Genomic DNA, 23,336 nt, shown 5'->3' with positions numbered 1-23,336 from the left:
CCTGACCTGTTCACCGGACGTGCTACCTGTCCCAGACCTGCTGTTTTCAACTCTCTAGAGACAGCAGGAGCGGTAGAGATACTCTCAATGATCGGCTATGAAAAGCCAACTGACATTTACTCCTGAGGTTCTGACTTGTTGCACCCTCGACAACTACTGTGATTATTATTATTTGACCATGCTGGTCATTTATGAACATTTGAACATCTTGGCCATGTTCTGTTATATTCTCCACCCGGCACAGCCAGAACAGCACTGGCCACCCCTCATAGCCTGGTTCTAGGTTTCTTCCTAGGTTTTGGCCTTTCTAGGGAGTTTTTCTAGCCACCGTACTTCTACACCTGCATTGCTTGCTGTTTGGGGTTTTAGGCTGGGTTTCTGTAACACATTTGAGATATCAGCAGATGTAAGAAGGGCTATATAAACAAATTTGATTTGATGTCACCCATTGAGCACGTTTGGGATGCTCTGGGCGTGTACGACAGCGTGTTCCAATTCCCGCCAATATCCATCAATTTCGCACAACCCTTGAAGAAGAGTGGGACAACAATTCACAGGCCACAATCAACAGCCTGATCAACACAATGTGAAGGAGTTGTGAAGTTCTGCATGACGCAAATGGTGGTCACAACAGYTATTGACTGGTTTTCAGATCCACGCCCCTACCTTTTTTTTAAGGTATCTGTGACCAACAGATGCATATCTGTATTCCCAGTCATGTGAAATCCATATAATAGGGCCTAATTATTTTATTTCCTTATATGAACTGTAAAATCTTTGAAATTGTTGCATTTTTACGTTTATATTTTTGTTCAGTGTAAAAAGAAGGAAATGATCCTAGACTGAACACATCTTCATTGCTAACTGGCTAACTGGCTAACATGAACTAAGCTAGGAGTTAGGTTAAATGGTTAAGGTTAGGGGAAGGGTTAGCTAAAAGGGTTGGAGTTAAAAAGTTGCTAATTAGCTAAAATTGTCTGTGATGAGATTTGAACACTCAACCTTTGGGTTACTAGACGTTTGCGTTATACACCTACCAGTCCACCCCGACCAACCACCCTCCTTTCATTGCCTTAATAACCTTCTTTCAAATGTAACATAATCATATCAGTGTCCCGGATCTACGTTTACTATGTTAAGTCTAGTCTATGAGACCAGGCTGCTGAGGGAGAACAACTGGGTGGGAGTTGTGTATGAGTCAATTCACACATTTTAGACATCGGTGGAGGGATGGCCTTGAAATGAAAAGATGTAGATGTCTTGAGTGGGTTATTGCCAGCACAATAAAAAACGAAAAAACGACTACATCAACCTGAAAGAATGCTGGTTCATTGTTTACACCAACTTTAATAGGTGCGTATACGCTTTAAAAAGTGATGACTTGTCTGAGCTTCATTAAAGTGGAGCTGTTGTTTACAGCATCACACGTCTYTAGAAATCGCTGAATTTGAGGCGTGGCTAGCCTACTTTGTGTAATGACATTTTTTTTCGTTACTTGAAAAACCATGTGACGTAGTGAATCTCCACAATACTACCATGCACAACCGCCGCGCAACAGATGCTTGGCTTGAAGGGACCGGGCGCACAAGTAAAGGACTGGCAAATAATGCACTGTTTCAAGAGGGGTAAGCAACAAAGCTATTTAAGAAATTGTTTGCAGATAAAAGTTATGTTTTGAATGTATATTTGATAACATGTGGCTRGGTTAGAGTGATTGTAGTAGCATACTATCGCATTTTTGTTAGATTCATGATAAGCGATACGAAGTCGCAAATAATTCACATTTCAAACAATTGTAATTACAGGGTTTGCTTTGGAGGAAAGTAAAGTATCCTATYTTCTTTTTCCTTTTCACAGATGGCTGTTTACGCAAACCATACTTTTGGAATGTTCTTGGATTATTGCAAAAATACTTTATTTCTCTTTTGGACCCACTAGAACAGTGTCCCTCATGACACTTATTTTCGAAGACCGACTACATGTTCTGAAATATTTGCGGAGATGAATTCGTACTACATAGTATTTGAGATATTAATAGCAATTTTGTCCATATCTGGCAATGTATTGGTTTGCTGGTCTGTCGCCATCAACACCACTCTGAAAACAGCAACTAACTACTTTTTGGTGTCTTTGGCTGTGGCAGATATTTTGGTGGGTTGCCTTGCCATCCCCTTTGCCATAACCATAAGCATCGGTATCCTTTTGGACTTCTATGGATGTCTTTTTCTTGCCTGTTTTGTTTTGGTACTGACTCAAAGCTCAATTTTCAGCCTCCTTGCAGTTGCAATTGATAGATATTTGGCCATCAATATACCCCTCAGGTGAGTACCTATTTATTTGGGATTTTCATTGCTAGACCGACATTGAACGTCTGTGTTTTGTGATTTAAAATTAATAGTATTTACTTACAAGTAATTAAGGAAAAGCCCAGACAAATAGACATGTTTTTCAAGACAGTAGGAATACTTTACTGGCGGGGAAAATGTGTTGCAGTAGCCTATCATGTACACGATTAAAATGGCGTTAAAAAAGAACAATAATAATACAGTAGACAACAAATTCACAAAAACCTCTGTTTTGGGATATATATTTATCTTAAAGTGGTGGGAAAAGTACCCAATTGTCATACTTGAGTAAAAGTAAACATAACTTAATAGAAAATGACTCAAGTGAAAGTCACCCAGTAAAATACTACTTGAGTAAAAGTCTAAAAGTATTTGGTTTGAAATATACTTAAGTATCAAAAGTAAAATTATAAATCATTTCAAATTGCTTATAAGGATAGCCTGGGGCACACTACAACACACAAATGAAGCATTTGTGTTTAGTGAGTCTGCCAGATCAGAGGCAGTAGGGAGGACCAGGGATGTATTCTTGATAAGTGTGTGAATTGCACCATTTTCCTGTCATGCTAAGCATTCGAAATGTAACAAGTACTTTTAAGTGTCAGTGAAAATGTATGGAGTAAAAAGTACATTATTTTATTTAGGAACGTGGCAAAGTAAAAAAAAAAAGTACAGATACACAAAAAAATACTTAATCAGTACTTTAAAGTATTTTTACTCAAGTACTTTACACCACTGATATCTTTTGCATTTTATTGAGAATTTGTTGTTTACTGTATTTTTCTTGTTGTTTTTTAATATATGTTATGTGTACAAAAGATTAGGAACACCTGCTCTTTCCATGAGATAGCTTTCATCTAGATTTGATGATCCCTTATTGATGTCACCTGTTAAATCCACTTCAATCAGTGTAGATGAAGGGGAGGAGACAGGTTAAAMAAGGATTTTTAAGCCTTGAGATATTTGAGACATGGATTGTGTATGTGTGACATTCAGAGGGTCAATGTGCAAGACCCAATATTTAAGTGCCTTTGAACTGGGTGTGGTAGTAGGTGCCAGTCGCAGCTGGAAACGGCTGATTTAAAAACATTTTTTTAATTGAATATCTACATAGGCGTACAGCCCATTATCAGCAACCGTCACTCCTGTGTTCCAATGGAACGTTGTGTTAGCTAATACAAGTTTATAATTTTAAAAGGCTAATTGATCATTAGAAAACCTTTTTGCAATTACATTAGCACAACTGTTGTGCTGATTTTAAAGAAGCAATAAAACTGGCCTTTAGACTAGTTGAGTATCTGGAGCATCAGCATTTGTGGTTTCGATTACATGCTCAAAATGTCCAGAAACAAAGACTTTCTTCTGAAACTTGTCAGTCTATTCTTGTTCTGAGAAATGAAGGCTATTCCATGCGAGAAATTGCCAAGAAACTGAAGATCTTGTACAACGCTGTGTACTACTCCCTTCACAGAACAGCGCAAACTGTCTCTAAGCAGAATAGAAAGAGGAGTGGGATGCCCCGGTGCACAACTGAGCAAGAGGACAAGTACATTAGAGTGTATAGTTTCAGAAACAGATGCCTCACAAGTCCTCAACTGGCAGCTTCATTAAACAGTACCCGCAAAACACCAGTCTCAACGTCAACAGTGAAGAGGCGACTCCGGGATGCTGGCTTTCTAGGCAGAGTTGCAAAGAAAAAGCCATATCTCAGACTGGCCAATAAAAAGAAAAGATTAAGATAGGCAAAAGAACACAGACACTGGACAGAGGAACTCTGCCTAGAAGGCCAGCATCCCAGAGTCGCCTCTTCACTGTTGACGTTGAGACTGGTGTTTTGCGGGTACTATTTAATGAAGCTGCCAGTTGAGGACTTGTGAGGCATCTGTTTCTGAAACTATACACTCTAATGTACTTGTCCTCTTGCTCAGTTGTGCACCAGGGGCCTCCCACTCKTTTCTATTCTGGTTAGGGCCAGTTTGCGCTGTTCTGTGTACTTTTAGCAAATGGCCAGAATAAAAAGACGCATATGCAATGCTGCTAACCAGCCTTGATTACGGGGAGGGTGGGCAATGATTGGTTTTAATCAAATTAAACGAATTGGGGGGGGGGGGGACCAATCACTTTGTTTTGTTTCTAAATACGAGATCAAAAGGCACATCTTCCTTCCATGGSCACTGTGCGTCATGGCTGGATAGGCTGCGCTTCAGTTCTCAAAATCCATGCCATCATCAACTGTTACACAAAAAGGAGGTCTTAACTTCCCATTAGCACTGCATAAAATTGTCACATTTGCGCTTGTTTTTAAGGAAACACCTCAAATATTGCCACACCTCAGCGCAAGCGAGCTGATGTTAGACAGGTAAATTGCCGGACCTGGCGTTAYGGCTGGAAAATGCCAGTGCGGCAGTTTTTACATGACAAAATTGCAGTCCTATCCTATCTTGGCGCCGGCCGAAAATGGAGCCCAGAATGCACCTCCTTGCTCTGCCCTGAGATTTCCAAAGTCAAGTCAACTTCAAAAACCTGCAGTCGAAGTAGCTTGAGACTAGTCATTTACACATACAGGCTACAACACACCTGAACCAAAGCATTCTTGAGGTCTCACTCATGACTAAATCTTGATTGTGTAGATAACCCTATGAAACCTATGTTATGGTTTGGGGGGCTCTGGCTTGTTTTTCAAAGGACATGGGTGCCTGAAGAGATTGGATAAGCAGCTTTACAGTAGATACATTTTCCAATGGTATATTGATGTAGATTGTGAGGCACCACCCCTGGTACACTTTAAAAGGCGCTATAATAGATCATCACACCTCTCTCCCTCAGACTCTGAGACAATGGGTGGGCCCACTTGATCGATAACTAGCCTGCTGGCCTCCGTGTCATCATTGATATAGAGCTGGAGATGGCAGAGGAGCACAGTGGTGGTAGCAGAGTCTGCCACCCTGGCAGCCCGACGATAGATGAGACAAATTGGTTCAGATAGAGAAAATCATTATTTGTGAGACAAGACAAGAGGCAGCATCAGAGTATAAAATGTTTCAGTAGACATTGGGGTTTGAAATTATTGACACCCTTGATAAAGATGAGCAAAAATMACTGTATAAAATAAATGATTCAATTACTAAGCTATATTGTATGCTAAAAATATTTGGAAATTWAATTATTTTATACTAATACAATTGCACAGAAGTATTTTGTTTAACAAATGTTTTTTCTCAAAGTAGGTGTAAAGATTATTGACATCCCTGTTTTCATTACCTTTCAATACCTCACCATGCAAAGATAACAGCACTGAGCATTTTTCTAAAATGTTTTATGAGTTGGAGAACACATTGYGAGGGATCTTAGACCATTCCTCCATACAGAATTCTTCCAGATTCTTGAAATCCTTCGTCTGTGATTATGGACTACATTCTTCAGTTCAAACCACAGGTTTTCAATGGGTTTCAAGTCCGGAGACTGAGATGGCCATTGCAAAATGTTGATTTTTGTGGCTAAACCATTTCTTTGTGGATTTGATGTGTTCTTGGGGTTATTGTCTTGCTGGAAGATCCACTTACAGACAAGTTTCAGCATGGCCTAAGAGCTTTATTTTCATGTCACCCAACTAATGTAAACTCCTGGAGTCTGCTAAARAGCATTGGCACTTGGATTGGAACTGGTGCTTTGGTCAGATGACATGAAAATAGCGCTCTTTGGCCACGCACACCAGTGGTGGGTTTGGCATCAAAATGAGAATGAATGAGCAGAAAATAATCCCATACCTACTGCAAAATATGGTGGTGGATCTTTGATGTTACGGGGCTATTTTTCTTCCGCTGGTCCTGGGGTTCTTGTTGAGGTCAACGGAATCATGAACTTTACCCAGTACAAGGATATTTTTGCCAAAAACCTGGTTGCCTCTGGCAGGATTCAGGAGGCTGAAWCTCGGCCGCAAGTGGATCTTCCAGCAAGACAATAATCACAAGCACACACAAATTCACAAAGAAATAGTTAATTGGCCACAAAAATCAACATTTTGCCATGGCCATCTCAGTCTCCAGACTTGAATCCCATTGAAAACCTGTGGTTTGAATTGATAGACAAAGGATATCAAGGATCTGGAAGGATTCTGCATGGAGGAATGGTCTAAGTTCCCTCCCAAACATTTTTGGGGAAAGCTCAGTGCCCGTTATCCTTGCATATTGAAGTATTGAAAACAAGGGTGTCAATTTGGACCCCTACCTTTTTGAGAATTGTTTTCAACAAAATCTCTTTCTCTGGGCAATTGTATTAAAATAATGTAATTTCCCATTTTTTTTGCATACAATATAGCTCAGTATTTGAATTATTCATTTTAGACATTCATTTTTTATCATCTTTAACAAGGGTGGCAATAATTTCTGACCTCACTGTAACTAAGACCAGGAGTTTTTCCTGCTCACAGGACTTCTTATGACATTATGTAAGAAGCCCTCTTACTTGCTACCACATCAGATTTCAGTGCCGGTGTGTGTGAAATAACAAGGCAAACGGTTGCTTTTCCATTTACAGTGGTTTTCCAAGAATGAACTTAATCAGGAAAGCAACAGCATTCTTTACCATCCCCTCCCCAATATGTTATTCCCAGGATGGGTGAAGAATCAGATGGAATATTCTACAGGGGGATGTTATTAAAAGAACATATCATCACATACAGAAATGTTGCTGCTCAATAGACGGGTTAGTTGTTTAGCAACAAAACTGATGCATGCGCAACTATGGGGCAAGACAGATGGGGTTGGCTTAGATTGTTGATAATATGTAAACTATATTTTCGTCTCCGATGTCTATTGAATGAGCACTTGTCTCTCAAATACATCGTTACATTTGTTGGTTAGCTAGCTAGCGAATGTTAGCCATATTAGCATAGATGTAACATCAGTCAAAACATCTCAAAACAAGACCTGGTATCAATAAAAATATCAAACGAGCCACTTACGATTCACTACATACCATAACACACAACCTTCTGCCCCWTTGACGCGCACATCGTTTGTGACGTTGTCAGCTAACCCGTCTATGCCAGCAAATGCATTATAGTCAACAAGAACATTCCTTTCAGAAAGCAAGCCAGATTGAAACATGATTTTCTATTTTACGGTTTGCCCCTTTAACCAAGACCCAGACTCACACACACGTGGCGTGGTAATGAGAAGAGTGTGCGGTCAGCAAAATGTACTGTTCTCTAGCCATTTCTTTAGTGTTTGTGTGTTCGGTCGGCAGGGACTTAGTCTTGTGGGACAGTAGTTCCCTTAGATCAGACTGTTTTCACAGCTGACTCTGGTGGATGTGAAAGGGCAGACGAGATACTTCAAACCCTGCGAGATGGCGCTCTGTTCGGCACCCACTGACTACACACATGCGCACATACTCAAACATTTTAGGGCCTTTATTTTCTTTTCATGTTTCTCAAGCTATTTCTGTATTTTCTGTCACACACACCAGACTGTCTGGAGGAAAAGATCCAATAGCGTAACCTCTGGCTACTATGTTCCCAGCTAACAAACCTGCCAGGCCTCTTCACCTAGCTGTCTCTCTTCAGTTCTGTTCTCAGGCCCCACGTCTTTCTCTATGCTTTGAAAGAACCAGTGTTGCGTCCTTGAAAAGCTGGTTTCCTCTATGCTGCTACTGAGACTAAAATGTTTTCAGAGGCTTTTWAAAAAAAAGGATGGCATTGCCAAACTAAGTGTGTGGACTTACATCATAATGACTTGCCACTATTGAGCCCCAAACACTGTGAGGCTGTTTCAATAAAGTTTGTCATTTGGCTTTTACAGTTGTTTAATGGCATGAGAGGAAATAGGTGTGGCAACAGGTCTTCCTTACTACACACACATAATAGATGTGATGTAAATACAGCAACAATGAGCGTGAATAGGATAAAGGTGGTGAGGAGTGGTTTACTAACACACTTCTGCAACACTACTGAAGGAAATTCAAATTCATTGTGTTTGTACAAAACCCAAAAGTGTAGCCTCCCACACACCAGCATTATTCAAAGTTTGCATCCAAGCAATACATTGACTCTGGCTCTGGGTTGCATTAAAGGGTTGATGATAATTTCATTCACCAGACCAGTTCCATTTCAAATAAACATTCAGTCACTCAGTATGGGTACACCTTCGTTGGGCGTGGTCACAAGGAACTCATATCACACGATGTCTGTGGTAGACAGACAGAAGCAACAGCCAATAGGGGGGACCCTCGCTCCTTTATAAGGCGCTGTCGCTCCCGCTCGCTTCACTTTTCGTTCTTCCTTAGAAGGTCGTTATATTCCTAATTACTCTCCTCAGCACCGACTTGGTCTAATGCTTTCCAGCTATAAACTGTTCACAGGCGAACCKATGAGGATGCACTGCCGTGGAGCTAGTCCTGGCGTTTGGTAGCTAGCGTTCACCCCGTAGGTTAATAGCCTCATTGCTTAGCCATAGCCCTGGTATGGAAAAACCTGGCCTATGCGTGTGCTGCCGACGCGTAGCTGTGTTGCTAGTAGTCATGTCGGTAGCTAGCTAGCTTTCACCTCATGGGTTAGCAGTCTAGCTATTGCAAGCACACTGGGAAGAGGTACCCATAACTCTGCTGGAGTGAGCTACAAGCCTGGGGCTAAAAGTCTGGTTGTAGGTGGCACACAGTAACTGGAGAGCACCACGCGGTGCATTGCTCTACAGGCTAGATCATCTCCCACGACCGCGGTACCTATAGGCAAGACCGGCCAGTGAAGGTGCTATTAAGCTCTGTAAATGAACTCTAGAATCTGCTTCCTATTTCGCAACAAAGCATCCTTCACTCATGCTGCCAAACATACCCTCGTAAAACTGACTATCCTACAAATCTTTGACTTCGGCGATGTCATTTACAAAATAGCCTCCAACACTCTACTCAGACTTGCATCCAATTTGCTATCACAGTGCCATCCGTTTTGTCACCAAAGCCCCATATACTACCTACCACTGCGACCTGTATGCTCTCGTTGGCTGGCCCTTGCTTCATTTTTGTCYCCAAACCCACTGGCTCCAGGTTATCTATAAGTCTTTGCTAGGTAAAGACCCGCCTTATCTCAGCTCACTGGTCACCATAGCAYCACCCACCCGTAGCACGCGCTCCAGCAGGTATATTTCACTGGTCATCCCCAAAAGCCAATTCCTACTTTGGTCACCTTTCCTTCCAGTTCTCTGCTGCCAATGACTGGAATGAATTGCAAAAATCACTGAAGCTGGAGACTCATATCTCCCTCTTTTAACTTTAAGCACCAGCTGTCAGAGCAGCTTACAGATCATTGCATCTGTAAATAGCCCATCCAACTACCACATCCTCCATATTGTTATTTTTTTGTTGTTGCTTTTTTGCACCCCAGTATCTCTACTTGCACATTCATCTTCTGCACATCTATCACTCCAGTGTTTAATTGCTAAATTGTAATTCCAATTTATTGCCTTACCTCCCTAATCTTACCTCATTTGCACACATTGTATATAGAWTTTTTTCTATTGTGTTATTGACTGTACGTTTGTTTATTCCATGTGTAACTCTGTGTTGTTGTTTGGGTCGCACTGCTTTGCTTTATCTTGGCCAGGTCGCAGTTGTAAATGAGAACTTGTTCTCAACTGGCCTACCTGGTTAAATAAAGGTGAAATAAAAAAAAGTAGGGATGCTACCGTGTAGGTAGAGAGAGCTAGCTCTAGTCGTGTGTTCGCCAAGGCTTATCTGTGTAGCTAGCTAGTCCTGGCATAGCAAGCTAGCGTTCGCCGGAGGTTTAGTAGTCTGGCTCATACTAACACACTGCTAGCTGAAGAATGTGCGTTCTTCGTGAGCAAGCTTCGACTCTCATCTCTATCCTTTCTTCCTCCTCGGTGGGAATAAGCAGCACAAAATTGTAGTTAGGTGGGCTGTTAGCGGCACACGGCTAGCTCTGCCCTAACTGGCCAGAGACTGAGAAGTAAATGTTCCTTTTGGCAAAAGTGCTCAATCCTCTTGACGAGAAACCTAATTCCTAAGCTCTGTAGCGAATCCTTACATTTTTGCCCGTGAACAGTTTAGCATGAAAGCATTAGTCCAAGTTGATGCTGAGGAGAATATTTAGGAGTATTACAACTTCATAAGGAAGAATGGAAAGTGAGGCGAGATGGAGCAACAGCGCTTTATAAAGGAGTGGGGGTCCCCCTATTGGCTGTCGCTCCTGTCTGTCTACCACAGACGTTGTGTGATAGGAGATCCTTGTGACTACTGTCATGGTAATTTCCTGTATTACTAAATGAGAGTTTACAAACCACACACAAGTCAGAGTTATATTTTAAAGTCCATCTTTAATTATATGAGCTTCACCATAGCCCTTTGACTCTCAGATCAATTCAGTGTCTATAAATGAATTCTCTGAGTGCTTACAAAATAATTCTTAGTATCTTTTATAGCCAAGATACACCCCTCTCAACTCACATGATGAACCACAGATCTTAGAAACTTCACAAAGGGCCTTTTACTTGAAAGAGGAGTATCCCATAGCCAGATAGCATTAGCTATAAATTATCGTTCAGTTTGGTCTCTTAGKCGAGGTTCTACTTCTCGTTCTTGGTACTTCCTAGTACCAAAACATTACCTCATCCAATGGCATATGTCAATTCTAGATACTCCCATGTCAAATACACCCCCTCTTCTCCCCACTCCTGGAGAAGCTCACTAAGGGGAGTGAACCTCTAGGTCATCTACTATGAAAGATAAGTTCAACATCAGAGGGGTGGTATAATGGTTCCAGACACTGCCATACTCCTCCCCCCAATGGGAAAAYGAGGGTATGACTGGCATGCAGACATAGTGGAGCCCTTCACATGGTTTCACAGATATATTCATTATGAAGACAATGTTCAAACCTGACTTCTCCCTTTCTGATATTCTGCCTATTACCAGACATGTAAAAGACAAGCCTGACCTCTCCCCTCTCTGGGCCCCAAGTGACTTTTCCSTAGAGAAGAAAGGAAAATGCAACTGCCAACAGTATAGTCCAAAAGAAGACATTCTAATGACAAGTATAAAGTAAATAAAACATCTTATTTATCTATCTATCTTACCTAACTAATTCTGATTCAGCTATGACACTACGCTCAACGAAGGCGTACCCATACTGAGTGACCTCACTCATATATTAGCATAGATCCGGGGTTATGTGAGAGGCCTACTCTCATCTATTTGTTTTGTATGTTTGTATTTAACCTTTTATTTAACTAGGCAAGTCAGTTAAGAACAAATTCTTATTTACAATGACGGCCTACCCCGGCCAAACCCGGAGACGCTGGGCCAATTGTGTGCCGCCCTATTGGACTCCCAATCACGGCTGGTTGTGATACAGCCTAGAGTGAGATGGGCTGTGCTCACTTGCGTTCACAACATGTGGCACTTCATCGCCCTGAATCCAAGCCTCTAACTCCTGTTATGAATCTGTACTAGTTTGGCCTGTAACTAACAGATAATAGTCCTATTATCTCACATAGAGATATCACACATCTCTTGAGTGGATCTCTAATTAGTGCTGGTGCCATATGCCATGTGAGGGCAGGATATTTGCGTACTTTGCATGCAAATCTTAAGTGTAGGCAAAATTTGATGGGGTTGCCAGTGGAGCAAAGAGAAACACCTCATCCCTTTGAGGTTATACTGTTTTTCTTTAAGCGGATGTGCTGTGAAGTGATTGTTGACACTGTACTATTCTGGCAGAGGTTTGTTGGCTGCAATGTGCCCCAGGCGGAACCACATGAACAGTGGGGTTAGAAAAGGGAGGTGTGGGGAGAAAGGAACAGAAGAAAGGGAGACCGAGAGAGACGATGCCAGCGTGCTGTCGTCATGCCAGAATTAATCCGCTCAGCCGACAATTCACTGGCCCTTGCAGAGGAATGCCACCAAACCCATCAGAGACAGAGAGATGGGACAGAGGGAGATAGAGAGTGGGAGAAAGAGAGAGGGACAGAGACAGGGGAGAGAAGCAGAGAGAGAGACAGTGTGTGTGTGAGAGAGAGCGTGTGAGAGAGAGCTGTCTACCCCCCCCCCCCAGATAATAGTCCCTGCCTGGAACTCATACCTCTCTTGGCTGAAAGGTTATAGGACTAAGAGGAGGAGAGAGACCGAGATGGATGGTTAGAGAAGAAGAAATATGGGGAGATGCATGCAGTGTATCCACCCACCTCCATCACTCGGGTCGGGTCATGTCATTGTTATGTACGTTCTCAAGCCTCTCTCCAATAGTGGTGCCCTAAAATCGTGATAAGCCCAATCATTCTGGACAGAGGCTAATGACTGTTTAGTCTAAATTGCATTGTAGTGGCAGGAAATACGATTACATTGCTAAAGTAGTCAAATGTTTAGTAGGAAACAACTTTGCCTTCATTATCATGTCGTCAAATGTCCTTTAGACAGATGGCAATGTTGTCATTAGCTAGCAAAATTCATCAAAAATAGCTAGGAATGCTAATGTTAGCAGCTAAAATCCAGTGTCCTCCCCTCAATTTTAGCTAACTAGCTATTGTTATACTGCATCTAAAGGCAATCTGGTGACATCAAAAGGTTTTACTACTAATTATTTGCCTCCATTTGAATGGAATTGTATTTCCAAGCCACTGTAAAAGCCACTGTAATTCACTTTTGATGAAATGTTCATCAGTGCTCATTGACGATGCATRGAGTAGAATGCMCAGTTGGGCAACAGTCCAAAACAAATGTTCAAAACAATATTGTGACGAAACATGCAACCCATGAATAGCCTTAGGGCCCATCACTTCAGGTCCCTAAGCATGGCCATGGCTGTCTGTAGATTATTGATGTCACTGGGCCACAGCATCCTTCAGAGAGGGATGGGCAATGGAGAAATAGGGACAGAGGTAGAACCCAGGGACCCATGATTAATAATTTACTGCTGCATCACAAAAGTCCCCGTCTGTTTTGAGGCTTTGACGTCTGAAGGGCTACAGGGTTATCAGTCAAATGAGCTGCTGCTACCTGTGAAACTAAACTTCTGTGAAATGGCACATGGCTGACAGTCATTTTACTGGCAAATTGACCACGTGAAAAAGCATCTGTTTCATGACGAGGAGGGAAAAAACATTTCCAGCACACAACGACCACTTCCTCTTCCACTTCTTGAATAAAACCAAAAAGCTATTTTCCCCATTGTACTAAATTATTAGTCTGTCTATTTTAATAGTACCGTAGTTGATATTTGTTGTACTATAGGAAATATCATGTTGAAATATAATTGACATGCTTATACAGTACATGTCATTATTACATGCTATAATCAAAGCGAGTGAAATCACATAAGCACTGACAATAAGTTCATGATTATCCTTTATCTTCTGTATATCTGCTGTATTGTCATGATTTAGCCTGAGAAATCTGTGGCTCAATGCAAAACAGTGGTTCTAAATATACCTAGCTGGAGGCGGTAGCTGTCATACCACACAGGTTACACACGTGTGAAACAGGACAAATATAAGCACCCCTTATTTGTCTGTGTTCAACACTGTATAGATAGACTGTTCTATTTTTATCTCATCCTTCTTCATATGCTAGCTAATAAGGTTAACCTCAGTGTGACTGGGCTAGGTCCTGCAGACATCATGTTTTGAGAGGAGATGAGTTGGACTCTGGGATTTTTCCTATCACATCCCTGTCTCTTAAGTTAATGTGCAAATGTGCTCAGTGAAATGCAACATCTTACTTGCTCAAATTGCCAAATTCTTATTCTCTGTGCAATATCCAGTTCACTGCAGCAGAGCCAGCTTGTTTGCTCTGAGAGAGTGTCACAAACAAATGATCCAGATCCTTACATTGATTCAACCATGGGTTACATAAKATTCCAATATCCATACTAGCATACCACTTTGAATGCATGCCCAATACAACACATTGCTTCATAAGTGGTATGCTATAGATACTGGAACAGAGCACATGACAAGGCAAAGAGAGGCTACATGTACAGCAGGATACCTGGTGTCTGTGTAAAGCAGACAGGATGTAGGTAGTCTACACTGTAAGACGCATACAGCAGTGTGCTGCTGTTATCAATATGTTTTCCATGTCTTCCAACACATGGAGCCCAATGGCATTCTCACCCAGACCTCGATCGATAGAAGTCTGCTGGAATGACGCCTCGTTATCTTTTGGTATCCTGCTTTAGGCAATATCATGGAAATGATAGATTAATCCTGTCACAGGCCCTACCTAATATAATGTTCAGTTGGTCGAACTTTTAGGACCGCATGTTTTTGTTCTCTATTGCCTTTCTGTTATTTTATTCATGAATGAATGTGCAGCATTAGTGCCAGAATTCTTGATAAAGGCCACTGTGGCCTTTAAGGGCACTCGGTCACAACTATTAGGGAACAGAAAATAAGACCCATGTATAACCCCCACAGATGTTAACACTGTCTTTTTGGTCTCTGCATGTCCCCCTATCCAGGTACAAGGAGCTGGTGACAGGCACGAGGGCCAGAAGAATCATTGCTATTTTATGGATCCTGTCCTTTGTCATCGGCCTCATCCCGTTCCTGGGTTGGAACCTGAAAGTTTCTTCCTGCCGTCAGAATGTCTCCAGCAGCCTGACAAATGGCAGCTCTGTGGGGGAAACCAGTACCACTATCGCCCCTCTGGTGGACGATCTGAGCAGCATCAAGCTCACCTGCCAGTTTGAGAATGTGGTGGACATGCACTACATGGTCTACTTCAACTTCTTTGGCTGTGTCCTGCCTCCTCTGCTCATCATGCTGGGCATCTATGTGAAGATCTTCACTGTGGCCCGCATGCAGATGCACCAAATTGAGCTCAAGTGCTCGGTGAGCAGCAATAGGTGCAGCCACCATCACGGGCTGCTTCAGCGCGAGATCCGTGCCGCCAAGTCTCTGTCCATCATCGTGGGGCTGTTTGCCCTATGCTGGCTGCCCGTGCACATCCTCAACTGCCTGACCCTGTTCTACAAGGACCTGTACAAGCCGGCCCCAGTCATGTTCATAGCCATCATGCTGTCYCACGCCAACTCCGCTGTCAATCCCATTATCTACGCCTACCGCATCCAGGACTTCAGGAACACCTTCCGCAAGATCCTGACGCGTCAAGTCCTGTGTCAGAGGGAGGAGCTCTACCTCCACTCCTCCAATGGAAGCAGGCGGAGCAGAGACCAGATCCACATGACCATTGACCCATTACTCTGAGGGGTGGGGTTGCAGGGGGCATGAGCCTTTACTGTAAGGGCAGGCAACGGGGGCATGAGGCTACTAGTCCTGCCGACCATTGACCCTTTACTTCATAGGTGGGGCCACAGGCCAGCCGTGTAGCTCAAAACACTACCTGTGTTCATGTTTTTGTTGTATTTTATTTTTGAATGCCATTTTAAGTGAGATTAGAAATGTTTACAGAACAAAGCGTGGGGGTATAATGATATACAGTGCCTTGAAAAAGTATTCATCCCCTTGGTGTTTTTCCTATTTTGTTGCATTACAACCTGTAATTTAAATTGATTTTTATTTGGATTTCATGTAATGGACATACACAAATTAGTCCCAAAAAATGACTTGTTAAAAAGTCGTGCATGCTTATGTATTCACCCCCCTTTGCTATGAAGCCCCTAAATAAGATCTGGTGCAATCAATTACCGTCAGAAGTCACATAATTAGATTGCACACAGTTAAATAAAGTCCACCTGTGTGCCACATGATCTCAGTATATATACACCTGTTTTGAAAGGCCCCAGAGTCTGCAATACCACTAAGCAAGGGGCACCGCCAAGCAAGCGGCACCATGAAGACCAAGGAGCTCTCCAAACAGGTCAGGGACAAAGTTGTGGAGAAGTACAGATCAGGGTTGGGTTATAAAAAAATATCAGAAACTTTGAATATCCCACGGAGCACCATTTAAATCCATTATTAAAAAATMGAAAGAATATGGCACCACAACAAACCTGCCAAGAGAGGGCTACCCACCAAAACTCATGGACCAGGCAAGGAGGGCATTAATCAGAGGCAACAAAGAGACCAAATATAACCCTGAAGGAGCTGCGAAGCTCCACAGCAGAGATTGGAGTATCTGTCCATAGGACCACTTTAAGCCGTACACTCCACAGAGCTGGGCTTTACGGAAGAGTGGCCAGAAAAAGCCATTGCTTAAAGAAAAAAATAAGCAAACACGTTTGGTGTTCGCGAAAAGGCATGTGGGAGACTCTCCAAACATATGGACGAATGTACTCTGGTCAGATGAGACTAAAATTGAGCTTTTTGGTCATCAAGGAACACTATGTCTGGTGCAAACCCAACACCTCTCATCACCCCGAGAACACCATCTCTGCAGTGAAGCATAGTGGTGGCAGCATCATGCTGTGGGAATGTTTTTCATCGACAGGGACTGGGAAACTGGTCAGAATTGAAGGAATGATGGATGGCGCTAAATACAGGGAAATTCTTGAGGGAAACCGGTTTCAGTCTTCCAGAGATTTGAGACTGGGACGGAGGTTCACCTTCCAGCAGGACAATGACCCTAAGCATACTGCTAAAGCAACACTTGAGTGGTTTAATGAGAAACATTTAAATGTCTTGGAATGGCCTCGTCAAAGCCCAGACCCCAATCCAATTGAGAATCTGTGGTATGACTTAAAGATTGCTGTACACCAGCGGAACCCATCCAACTTGAAGTAGCTGGAGCAGTTTTGCCTTGAAGAATGGGCAAAAATCTCAGTGGCTAGATATGCCAAGCTTATAGAGACATACCTCAAGAGACTRMCAGCTGTAATTGCTGCAAAAGGTGGCTCTACAAAGTATTGACTTTGGGGGGTGAACAGTTATGCACGCTCAAGTTTTCTGTTTTTTTGTCTTATTTCTTGTTTGTCTCACAAAACATATTTTGCATCTTCAAAGTGGTAGGCATGTTGTGTAAATCAAATGATACAAACCCCCCAAAAATCCATTTTAATTCCAGGTTGTAAGGCAACAAAATATGAAAAATGCAAGCCACTGTATGAAGCTGAATAGATTGACAATAGATCTGTCAAATATGCCTTGAATGTGGAGCATTATTTATGAGTTAAGATGAGTATCAGGCCAGGTGATGAAAAGCTAGCCTGGTCCCAGATCTGTTTGTGCCGTCTTACTAACTCATTGTCATGGCCATAGGAGTTAGCAAGACCACACAAACATCTGGGACCAGGCTAGTGAAAATGTACTTTAAAGCTGGAATCTGTACTTGGTAAAACTGCCATGTACGTTTGCGATATTACAATAACAAAGTTACTTCAAACAACGAATATTCTTTTCCCCCTCTGACATCATTGCACGCACGATAGAACAGCAGAGTATGTAGGCCTACTGCAATTGTTTTTACTACGATGCTGGATGCTCCTCTCCTCCGTTTCATCAACAAAACAAAAACAATAACACATGCTCTGGGGCGAACAGTGGCACTGTTCTACCTAATGCGGATTCCAGCTTTAACTGTTGAAGGATTTTTATTTTATTTTGTTGAAGCTAACTGGATTTGCAGYACTGTGAAATTAATCCACTGATGAATCCATTACTATGAGAACACCTAATTTACCATTCCTACACAATGACCATATCATAACTTAAAACACATTTTTCTAAGTCTTAACTTTCCAAAAATAATATGCATCAAGTGTTCAATGTTTACTGTTTGGTATTTGATTAGTCATGTAGCTAAAATTTGAGAAACCTGGCTGAGGTGTGTATTGTATTGTTCGTCATGGGCTATATCGGACTTCTTCAMTACTGGTGTTGCATAAAAACATACATCGGAAACTCTGCCCAGTGGAACCATTTTCGACTAAACAGCAACATGTCAAACAACACAGCTCGGATTGGGAAAGTATTTTTACACATAATATAAACTTGTGGTGTTATTGTGCTCTGCTTGAATTTTGCAAATATCATGGCTTCTTTAGCTTCATGGAGAAAGCTCAGGAATATACAGTATGTGGTGGGCAGACTGAGTAATGTGAAAAAAATTCATCTAAAATTCAGAAACAGGATATTTAGTGATTCGCAAGAAAATCACGTCAACCTTTTAACTTACAAATACATGCCTRATTATTTGAAATTCTTGATTACTTAGTTATGTAATCTCCCTTTTTAAAATGATAGATTTACATTATTATTCCTAACAAAATGCTGACATTTTTTGGGAGTCTTGTTCAACATAGCCTAAATCATATCAGAAAACAAATCTGTGTTACTTATTGTTATACAGTTGAAGTTGGAAGTTTACATACACCTTAGCCAAARACATTTTAACTCAGTTTTTCACAATTCCTGACATTAAATCCTAGTAAAAATAACCTGTTTTAGGTCAGTTAGGATCACCACTTTATTTTAAGAATGTGAAATGTCAGAATGACTTATTTCTGCTTTTATTTCTTTCATCACATTCCCAGTGGGTCAGAAGTTTACAGAAACAATTTAAAGGCAATGCTACCAAATTGAGTGTAACTTGGGTCAAACGTTTCGGGTAGCCTTCCATAAGCTTCCCACTATAAATTGGGTGAATTTTGGCCCATTGAGCTGGTGTAACTGAGTCAGGTTTGTAGGCCTCCTTGCTCAGACACGCTTTTTCAGTTCTGCCCACAAATGTTCTATAGGATTGAGGTCAGGGCTTTGTGATGTCCACTCCAATACCTTGACTTTGTTGTCCTTAAGCCATTTTGCCACAACTTTGGAAGTATGCTTGGGGTCATTGTACATTTGGAAGACCCATTTGCGACCAAGCTTAACTTCCTGACTGATGTCTTGAGATGTTGCTTCAATATATCCACATAATTTTCCTGCCTCATGATGCCATCTATTTTSTGAAGTGCACCAGTCCCTCCTGCAGCAAAGCACCCCCACAACATGATGCTGCCACCCCCGTGCTTCACGGTTGGGKTGGTGTTCTTCGGCTTGCAAGCCTCCCCTTTTTCCTCCAAACATAACGATGGTCATTATGGCCAACCAGTTCTACTTTTGTTTCATCAGACCAGAGGACATTTCTCCAAAATGTATGATCTTTGTCCCCATGTGCAGTTGCAAACCSTAGTCGGGCTTTTTTATGGCGGTTTTTGGAGCAGTAGCTTCTTCCTTGCTGAGCGGCTTTTCAGGTTATGTCGATATAGGACTCGTTTACTGTGGATATCACAAGGTCCTTTTCTGGGTCCTTCACAAGGTCCTTTTCTGTTGTTCTGGGATTGATTCGCACCAACGTACGTTAATCTCTAGGAGACAGAACACGTCTCCTTCCTGAGCGGTATGACGGCTGCGTGATCCCATGGTGTTTATACTTGCGTACTATTGTTTGTACAGATGAACGTGGTACCTTCAGGCGCTTGGAAATTGCTCCCAAGGATGAACCAGACTTGGGAGCCAAAAAAAAATATATATATATATTCTGACGTCTTGTTGATTTCCCCATGTATAAAGAGGCACTGAGTTTGAAGGTAGGCCATGAAATACACCCACAGGTACACCTCCAATTTACTCAAATCATGTCAATTAGCCTATCAGAAGCCATGACATCCTTTTCTGGAATTTTCCAAGCTGTTCAAAGGCACAGTCAACTTTAGTGTATGTAAACTTCTGACCCACTGGTATTGTGATAGTGAAATAATCTGTAAACAATTGTTGGACAAATTACTTGTGTCATGCACAAAGTAGATGTCCTAACCGACTTGCCAAAACTATAGTTTGTTAACAAGAAATTTGTGGAGTGGTTGAAAACGAGTTTTAATGACTCCAACCTACGTGTATGTAAACTTCTGACTTCAACTGTATATTACACATCTGAATGTCACCCTCTTCCCTTGGCATCCCTAGAAGGTCCATAATACAACCCTCACATGGACTGACACACACACCTCACATGGACACAGCTGTGATTGTTTGCCCACCTGGCAAATTCCTGTGTCCTGGAACAAACCAGGTGGCTTTTAATACTCAATATTGTCAAACTGTAGGATCAACCACTTCTACGGTGTACGGTCTGTCCTAGCATAACAGCTAAGAGCCATGTGGCTCCATRCCCCTCACTCAGTAAGAACTCCTAAATACACCACTTKACTACACCAAGCCAAATCAGTCAATGCAATGCTGAGGAGGTCCCTCTTTGTTGAACGAAACAAGTTTCCAAGGTTGGGGTTGCTCTTTAATTTCAATTCTTGAATTTGAATTGGSCACACCTGACAGGAAGCAACATTGGAATTGAATTTGCATTAAAGAAAGTAGAATTAAATTCAATAAATTTATATTCTGCTTCCTTCAATTAAAATCCTGCTTCTTTTGGGGTGTGGCCTACAAATTAAATTCAGAAATMTTGAATTGACACAAACCCTGCAGGGAACGCTAGGCCTAACGATATTGTAGGGTTTACAAGTCCTTGTTCTGTGAAAGACAAAAATATGCTTCATTGTTGTAATTGTATTTTTGTACGAGTGAGTCTGACACAGTGTTGTGAAATAGACGGTGCATCGTTCTCGGTTTGAAGATGTCTCCCTGTACTTGACCACCAACTGATGAGCTTGCCTTTGTTGTGTTGGTTGGCATTGTGGACAATGGCCTCTTTTCTAAGAAGCTGTGACAGTCTATTTTCCTTTCAACTGGCTGAAATTAGATGTGGTTTTCTATCAAAAACAGGAAACCAGACATCTACAAAATAAATCCAGTTTAACGAGACCCAGTTTGGATGTGACGGCACACAATCTGTGCTAAAATTAGGGTGGTTTTCCTCTGCTATGAGAAGGGCCTCCTTGCTGTGATATTAWACTGTGTTGTGTACTGTTTTTGTGTTCACAAAGTTAGATTGAACGGGATCTTAAGCACTTACAAATTTGTACAAACATATTGTACGAATTGGAATTCGCAACTTATCATAAACGGCAGGAGAGGAAAACAAATTGCAGGATGTAACATATTGTGAAAATGTCATTGCGAAAATTTTGGGGGACCAGTTTTCGATAGTGAACACTACTTTCAATACTTCCTGAAATTATACAAAACCTCTGTAGTATCACTTTAACTTCTAAAAGGAATATTAGCACAGGGGTCCAACAAATACAGTATTTCCATTGTGTTTAATTTCTTAGTTTTTKATTTCTTCACCATACACATCAACCTTCACCTCTACAACTTCAAGGGCTAAACTATAGGAGTGTGCCAAACTTCAAGTACATTCCATTGGAGAATGCACTGTACTGGTATTACTATTATTTGTTCATTCAAATGTGACCTTAGCATCAAGATAAGGGCTCAATTCCATTACAATTTAGTAAACTGAAATTCCAATTTCCCTAAATGCTTCTTACTGAGAAAAATGTGGAATTGGTGTTTGTTTACTTCCGGAGTTGATTGAATTGAAATGGAATTGCCCCAACCCTGCAAGATACTGTGGGTTGTAAAGCCTTCAACAAGCCTGACTTGTGAATGAAGGCTTCCAACGATTTAAGAAGAAAACCATACAAGAACAAGCTGATGTAGTTTTCCAACCTGTGTGTTTGCAAATGTGTTACAGTATTGATGTCACTAACCAGTAGCCTAAACAGTCAACTGTGGTTCAAATCAAAGTGTATTGGTTGTGTACACATATTTGCAGGTGTTATAGTAGGTGCAGCGAAATGCTTATGTTACTAGCTCCAACAGTGCAGTAGAATGTCTGAACGTCAATGATGTTCAATTATTATTTCACTCAACTGACAACTAAACCAATACTGCTATTTAACATGAGAAAAATCTGTATGGTGAATTATTTTGTCAATAAAAGCTATGTATGACTTGCCTGGTTAAATAAAAAATACAAATAAAATGTTCATATTGTTACAAGTCAGAGTCATATTCTTACAAGAAGCGTTTACAAACCTACATATAACYACCATTTTCATATAAAAGGAGAGTCTTAAAATAGTCAATGAACAGATGCATATTCTCTGGCAACAGATTAAGAACACGAACACTCACAAAAAACAGCAACATTTTTTGTCTTTTGATTTTCAGAAAGCGGAGAACCACACCAGAGTTCTAGAAGAACAGTACAATGACCTAAAAGCCATAAAAGTAATCTTCACACATGCAGACAGACTGGAGGAGACCATACAGCAGCAGTAGGCTTTGCTTTTTAAACATCTTTCCTCAGGATGTGCTGTTGTAGCTTGGTCTCAGATGGTGCTGTGTGGCTTTGAGTCTGGATCAGTGACCTGTTGGGTTGCGCTTTGGGTCTGTAGCTGCGGTCTGGTCTTCTACATGTAGGTCTGGATGAGTGACCTGGGGGTCTGGTGCTCTACGTGTCAGTTCTTGCTGCTCTCCCAGAAAGGATGCTGGACATCTGCTGGTCAGACAGGGCCTCCTGCTGGGACAGCTCCATGGCCTGACTGAGGTAGGCAGCCAGGATGTGCTTGCACTGACACAGGAGGAGGAATGTTAGAGGGGGGGGGGGTGAGTGAGTGAGAGAGAATAAACCCTGATGAAGGCAGCTTAGTAAATCTATTGGATTGGAGCCATGAGAGTATGCAGCTTTTCTTTTGTGTGTGTTCAGGCAAGTTTGCAGAGATGCTTAAAAATTATGATTAATATACAGGTAACTGCCAAAATACTTTCTATCCCATTCACTTCAGTAAATGYGATAGAAAGTACATTGAAAGTAGGTTCTTCCACACAGGTGTGGTTCCTGAGTTAATTAAGCAATAACATCCCATCATGCTWAGGTTCATGTATAAAATGCCCAGTTGCCCATTATTTTGGCTAACCATGGCTYGAAGAAAAGATCTCAGAGACTTTYAAAGTGGGGTCTCAAAGGAGCATAGGGGGTTTAAAAGGTGTGTGTGTCAGTCTCAAGTCACCAGAGATCAACCCAATTGAACACATGTGGGAGATTCTGGAGCAGSCCTGAGACAGTGTTTTCCACCACCAACAAAACAGAATGGTGTCCCATTCCTCCAATAGAGTTCCAGACACTTGTAGAATCTGTGCC

The 23,336-nt window shown here is 41.6% G+C and overlaps 2 protein-coding genes across 2 annotated transcripts in view; one reads left to right on the top strand and one right to left on the bottom strand.

Annotated features, from left to right (window-relative positions):
* Window positions 1-245: 245 nt before the first annotated feature.
* Window positions 246-22,339, top strand: LOC111980343 (adenosine receptor A2b). The gene is made up of 3 exons (XM_024011063.3): window positions 246-1,625; window positions 1,858-2,321; window positions 14,812-22,339. Exons 2-3 carry the CDS (start codon window positions 2,002-2,004, stop codon window positions 15,557-15,559), a joined length of 1,068 nt encoding a protein of 355 aa, XP_023866831.1. The 5' UTR covers window positions 246-1,625; window positions 1,858-2,001; the 3' UTR covers window positions 15,560-22,339.
* Window positions 21,429-23,336, bottom strand: part of LOC111981785 (zinc finger, SWIM-type containing 7) — a 20,540-nt gene continuing 18,632 nt past the window's right edge. Inside the window, exon 5 of the mRNA XM_024013220.2 lies at window positions 21,429-22,766. Within this exon, the coding sequence (XP_023868988.1) occupies window positions 22,647-22,766 (120 nt within the window). The 3' untranslated portion in view covers window positions 21,429-22,646. The remainder of the gene's footprint in view (window positions 22,767-23,336) is intronic.

This window comes from Salvelinus sp. IW2-2015, linkage group LG20 (assembly GCF_002910315.2).
Source record: "Salvelinus sp. IW2-2015 linkage group LG20, ASM291031v2, whole genome shotgun sequence".
Lineage (NCBI taxonomy): Eukaryota > Metazoa > Chordata > Actinopteri > Salmoniformes > Salmonidae > Salvelinus > Salvelinus sp. IW2-2015.
This window is presented reverse-complemented; position numbering and strand designations above follow the sequence as displayed.